We start from the raw sequence: 5,986 nt of genomic DNA on the forward strand, positions 1-5,986 counted from the left end.
ACGTAGTGGATATGGCTGCTACGACCACTTCCTTGAAGGTACGGACGCGTGTCTATCGGCATGGCACTGTTGATAACCTAACACAGGTGACACCATCCTCCACTCCTGGGAGGTGCTGGCCAAGATCCTGGCTAGCGACGATACGATGGGCATAGTTTGTGATATTGGAATGTACGTTAAAATATAATCTATAGAGTCTAGTGTTTATTCTAAATATGTTAGGCCCGTGGTGCACAAGAACGTCATCTATAACTGTCGTGTCATTGTACACGACAAGCAGATCCTACTCATTCGCCCTAAGATGTGGCTCGCCAATGATGGTAACTACCGCGAGATGCGGTACTTTACTCCCTGGTCGAAGCACCGGCAGTGGGAAGATCATTTCCTCCCGAGGATTATTCAAACTGTCACGAAGCAGGTTTGACCGTTTGTTATTAATTTCCTTCAGTCTCACTCATCCGCAACCCATCCTTTCCAGATCAAAGTACCTTTCGGAGACTGTGTTGTGAGCACCGTGGACACCTGTATAGGTGTCGAGCTCTGTGAGGAGCTCTTCACGCCCGCAAGGTACGAGTCTCTATCTCCCACAGGCACATTCATTCATACTCTGCCTTAAGTCCTCATATCGCAATGGGACTCGATGGCGTCGAGATATTCACCAATTCTAGTGGGAGCCATCATGAGTTGCGTAAGCTTTACACCCGCGTTGAGCTGATAAAGGAAGCAACGCTCAAGGTGAGAGGTGTACTCCAGTATCAACTCTGCCAGCTAACCCGTCCTCCAGCTTGGCGGCGTCTACCTCTATGCAAACCAACAAGGCTGTGACGGAGATCGGTTGTACTATGATGGCTGCGCGATGATCGCCATGAATGGTCACATTGTTGCCCAAGGTTCACAGTTCTCCTTGAACGACGTCGAGGTCGTCACAGCTACGATCGACATCGAGGACGTGCGTTCACATCGTACGTCCCGCAGCCGCGGACTCCAGGCCGCAGGCTCCGAGGCGTTTCATCGGATTGAAGTGCCGTTTGCGCTTTCAAGTGGAAAGTTTGGCGAGACAGATGGGGCGATGACCCCGGCTCTCCAGTTCAAGCTTTCTGGAGCGAGGTTCCATACTCCAGAGGAGGAAATAGCGTAAGTCCTCCACCTCGTGGGCGAATGTTGACGTTGATGCTCTCTCCGCAGACTCGGACCAGCATGCTGGCTGTGGGACTACCTCAGGCGCTCTCGCACACAAGGATACTTTGTTCCTCTTAGTGGAGGTATCGATTCTTGCGCCACAGCCGTGATAGTATACTCTATGTGCCGTCTCGTGGTTGAGGCTGCACGTAAAGGAGGTACCACCATTTTGACCATCTTCTAGACTTCGTGTTTTGGCTCACATGGTCATTTCCATCAGACAAGCAAGTCATTTCTGATGCAAGGCGAATGGTTGGAGAGCCCGAAGATTCGACTTATATTCCTTCGGACCCACACGAGTTCTGCAACAAGATATTCCACACCTGCTACATGGGCACAGAGAACTCTAGCGCAGAAACGAGAAAGAGGGCAAAGGACCTTGCGGCAGCGATTGGAAGGCAGGTCCCCGACTTTCTTTATCGAAACGCTCCGCTAAAAGCGATCTAGCTACCACGTAGACCTGAATATGGACACTCTTGTTACCGCCGTCCGTGACCTGTTCGCGTTTATCACTGGCATGCGACCGCAGTTCAAAGCCCACGGCGGATCGGGTGCAGAGAATTTGGCGTTGCAGAACATCCAGGTAAGTACTGGGAATTGGGAATATATACACCAACTAATAACTGCATACCAGGCACGGATGCGGATGCTTCTTGCATATCTCTTCGCTCAGCTGCTTCCTTGGGTGCGAGGCAGACAGGGTGCGCTCCTCGTCCTTGGCAGTGCGAATGTCGATGAAAGGTACGTTAACTGGGCGGAGTGGTGACAGGCGACTGACTAAGGACACAGTCTCCGCGGCTATCTGACGAAATACGATTGTTCATCAGGTCAGCCTGTCTCGAAAACAATGTCCGCATGAACTGACATCGATGCCAGCTGATATCAATCCTATCGGTGGCATCAGTAAGACAGACCTCAAGAAATTCATTGCTTACGCTCGGGAGGCATTCGATATTCCCATCTTGACCGAGTTAGTATGAAGCTGGGTTATGATCAACATCCTTTCCTGATGTCCTTCGCTACAGGTTTTTGACCGCCATACCGACCGCAGAACTTGAACCAATTTCAGAGACATATGTTCAAGCAGACGAGGTGAACCTTCTCTCAAAAAAATTCTCTCAATGGCACTGATCTTTTGATAGGCCGACATGGGCATGACCTACGACGAACTTTCGGTCTTTGGTCGCTTCCGCAAAGTGGAGAAATGTGGACCGTATGGCATGTTCACGAAGCTGGTGCACGAGTGGGGCTCATTCCTGTCTCCCGTTCAAGTATGTGATTGTTCAAGGGCACGTCCACATCACTGATCGCGGCTTCTAGATTGCAGAGAAAGTCAAACTTTTCTTCTTTGAATATGCGCGCAACCGCCATAAGATGACAACTCTAACACCGTCATACCACGCCGTGAGTGTTTCTGTCTCCACAGGCTCATACGAGACTGACCTTGTCGTAGGAATCTTACAGCCCAGATGACAACAGTGTGTTTCGCTCGAATTTCGTTCGACAAGTTGCCTGAACTGACATGTCGCACAGGATTTGATCTCCGTCCTTTCCTCTATCCGTCCAGATTCCCGTGGCAGTTCAAGAAAATAGATGAAGTAGCTGCAGTCTTACCTGATCGCTCCAACCCGGCTGCAGATAAGACCAAGACCGACTAAGCAACGTAGAGATCGATTCTGTGTAGACAACGTAAGAGTGTACGCCCCAATGGAACAAAGTTTTCCGATATGGTGGATATCATGCAAGTACAATACAGTGAAATGCGCAGTAGGTGGAAAAAAAAGTTAGTCGAATCATGTCCGCAAGAAACGTGATAGCGTGCTCTGAACTGCAATCTTCTTCATGATGGTCGGCTCAGGAGCTGGGGGGGAAGAATCAGTATCGTTGTGACCAGCACAGCATACAGCAGCACTTACGATCAGCGAGGCCTTCGTCTTTGACTTTGCGCTTGATGCTATCCATAACTTCATTGGCAGCCGAACGATCGAAATCTCCTCGAGCTTTCATCAAACCTTCCACGAACGGTATACATGGCCCGTGCACTTTCGCGAAGGCCCAGAACGACAGGAAAGCCATACTTTTAGACGCTTCCAACATCGCTAGGATCATCTCCACTACCTCGAAGTATGGCTCGAGCTCTTTAGCAGGTTTGAACCCGCTGAAGAACGAGAACACCGTGCTGATGTCCTCTTTGATCCTCCCTGTTGCTGCTGGTATGCGTAACTTCGGGCAGTTGGCGAGCGCGGTGAGATATGTCACCAGGAAGGCGTCAAGCAGATACTCGACAAGAAGTTCGAGGAGCGAGGGGTTAATATAGGATTGATCGGCCATATAGTCCCGCATTGTAAGCACGATTTGTTCCATGATACCGTCATACCATGGTGGCTGGAAAAGTTGCTTCGTCGCGGGTTTCAAATCATTGAGGATGATGTCAATGAATGTTTGAATGCATTTCTTCGCAACATCCAGGTTGCCATCAATGGCGTCGTTGAGTTTCTCATTGATGGGTGTTCGGTACTTCTCTGATACAAGGGGCTCGAGTCGTCCCAGCAGTGCTTCGGTGTTGTCGGCAGACTTGATCTGGTCGTTGGCAAGTGCAATGCAGTACTCCGCTAGCCCCCCGACGACCTCCTCCGGTTTCTCAGTCTGCTTCTTCAACTCTGTTTCAACAACTTTGGTCCATTGATCCTGTATGCTCCTCATAACTCGATTCACCTCACTCACCACACGAGCAAGGATCGCTCCCTGACCACTTTCTGTCGCTGCGTCGATCTGTTGATTCACCATCTGGAACAGGATTACCGCGCCCTGCGTGCCGTACATTCCGTCACTATCCACCTCAGGTGGCTCCGAGCGCGTGGTGAATTCCTGAATCTCCGTCTTCATTAGGTTCGCAGACCATTCATCGAGCTTCTTGACGATCAATTTCAAGTAGTCCTCGATGAGATTCTGCTCCTCGCCACCGAGCAGCGGCGGATCAAGGAGCTCCGGCGCCACATTGAGCTCTTTCATGCTCTTCTTGTACTCCTTAATCCATGCATGAAGATCGAGCATGATGCTCGCATCGGGCTCTGAATCAATCACGCGCTGAAGGGTTGCGTTTAGAGTGCGGTGGTACTCCTTGATATAGAACGTATGTATCTCGTAGCTCGGTGGGAAGCATGGTACCACGTCGCTTTCGATGCGAATGAGGTCTTGGTATATCCAACCAAGGCCACCAAGGAAGGCGCCAGGGTCGCGCTGATGTCGCGTATATGCGTCGTCAAAATTGGCCTTGATGGAGTCAGATATGGCTTTGGTAGTTTTAGAGCGATAGTGCTTGATGAGACGAGCATTTGCCTGCATGGACTTGAATTTAGATGCGGCATCCAGCTTGGCCGCTTTTTTGACGAGCCTGATAGCAATGGCCTGAAACCGTATCAACTTTGTTACAGGTCAACGATGTAGTATGTCACACCTTTTCGTCTTCACGCCCCTCGAGCTCTACGATTTTGATGAGCTTTACCACCACTTGCGGATACCCTGCACGCACAAGCGGTAGCACATTGCGGGCTAACTCCAGGAGGTATGCCTCGAAGTCTTCGCTGAGCTTGTTTAACCGCTCAAACATACGCGCAAGTTTATGGCGCGAGGCGGCAGAAGCTTTCTTTGCCTGATGCATGGTCTGATTTCGGAATGCCTCCAGACGGTTGATGTGAAAGTGGATTGGAAGGAGATTAGGAGCGGGCCCGATGATATCTCTGCTATCTGCGTCCAGCAATTCCTCGAGGATGTCAAGTTTTGAGTTGATCTCTAGTAGATTATTGACCATTTCCTCTGTTTGTTCGAAATTCCTGTGCACCATGGACACCTGTAGGACATCAAGCTGACGGAAAGCACGAACGATAGATAACACACCCTGCTGATCTGGTCGAACGTTGATATGACATTCTGAGGGTCGGAGCACATCCTGTCCACAGTCTGCATCTCCTCCTTTATGACCTGAACGTTGTTCCGCGTCCCAAGCAATTTCGTGAGTCCTTCCCGTGTTGCATCAAGCTGTTCCTTGACTCCACTTTTAAGTCTGGCGTCGATGGAGGCCCTCTCTTTCTCCAGTTTCTTCCGGAACGCCGATACTTTCATGAGATCATCAGGAGATTGGAGGTACTCACCGATGGCTTGCGCTGCAGATACCTGCGGGGCAGCCATGGGAGCTATGGCGCTGGCCTCTAATATTCAACGATCACTGTTACCAGGAAATGAGTCTTATGAGTGAATCGACGAAGATGTGAAAGTGACAAAAAATATGACAGTCAACGTGAAAGTTTATGAAAGTAAAGTACTGCTGAGTTGCTGCTGAGTGTAAGTACTATAAGCGCTTACAACTGTGACAGACCTAGGCGCTCGTTGAACTTTCTTGGACAAGTCACTTGTGATTTATTTCATGGCTCTCTTTGCAACACCAAGGTCATTAACACGCCTGGGATGCCGACAAAGGCTGTTTCTCAGATCCTTCAGCTCCGAGCATGCAAGCGATAATGACATTGTGATAGTGGGAGGTGGACCAGCAGGATTGGCTTTGGCAGCTGCCCTCGGTGCGTTGCATTTTGGCCCACGTTTCACTCTTATTCGAGCGTTATGTACAGTCTCGAACCCAACCACAAAGAATTCTCTCAAGATTGCGCTAGTGGAAGCGGGAGACTTGTCCAAGATACAGGATTGGGGCTTGCCGTCTGATGCTTACTCAAACCGCGTCAGTTCAATCACAGATGCGTCTAAACATTTCTTGAACAGTGCGTTTATCCTCATCGAGACGCTGATATCCTAG

The 5,986-nt window shown here is 49.9% G+C and overlaps 2 protein-coding genes across 2 annotated transcripts; one reads left to right on the plus strand and one right to left on the minus strand.

Moving 5' to 3' along the window:
- Positions 1 to 6: 6 nt before the first annotated feature.
- On the plus strand, positions 7 to 2,908 carry EDB91DRAFT_1191756 (uncharacterized protein). The gene is made up of 17 exons (XM_041320540.1): positions 7 to 38; positions 87 to 171; positions 223 to 418; positions 479 to 567; positions 618 to 735; positions 785 to 1,134; positions 1,186 to 1,337; positions 1,400 to 1,577; positions 1,627 to 1,762; positions 1,814 to 1,920; positions 1,969 to 2,006; positions 2,056 to 2,149; positions 2,205 to 2,271; positions 2,322 to 2,450; positions 2,500 to 2,583; positions 2,633 to 2,657; positions 2,713 to 2,908. Exons 2-17 carry the CDS (start codon positions 146 to 148, stop codon positions 2,835 to 2,837), a joined length of 1,914 nt encoding a protein of 637 aa, XP_041168186.1. The 5' UTR covers positions 7 to 38; positions 87 to 145; the 3' UTR covers positions 2,838 to 2,908.
- On the minus strand, positions 2,905 to 5,525 carry EDB91DRAFT_885202 (exocyst complex component Sec6-domain-containing protein). Its single transcript, XM_041328713.1, has 4 exons — positions 5,077 to 5,525; positions 4,637 to 5,029; positions 3,096 to 4,587; positions 2,905 to 3,040 (listed from the first exon to the last, which is right to left on the minus strand). Exons 1-4 carry the CDS (start codon positions 5,365 to 5,367, stop codon positions 2,973 to 2,975), a joined length of 2,244 nt encoding a protein of 747 aa, XP_041168187.1. The 5' UTR covers positions 5,368 to 5,525; the 3' UTR covers positions 2,905 to 2,972.
- Between the last annotated feature and the right edge of the window lie 461 nt (positions 5,526 to 5,986).

This window comes from Suillus paluster (assembly GCF_016628075.1).
Source record: "Suillus paluster strain FC165 chromosome Unknown EDB91scaffold_907, whole genome shotgun sequence".
In the NCBI taxonomy this organism is placed as follows: domain Eukaryota; kingdom Fungi; phylum Basidiomycota; class Agaricomycetes; order Boletales; family Suillaceae; genus Suillus; species Suillus paluster.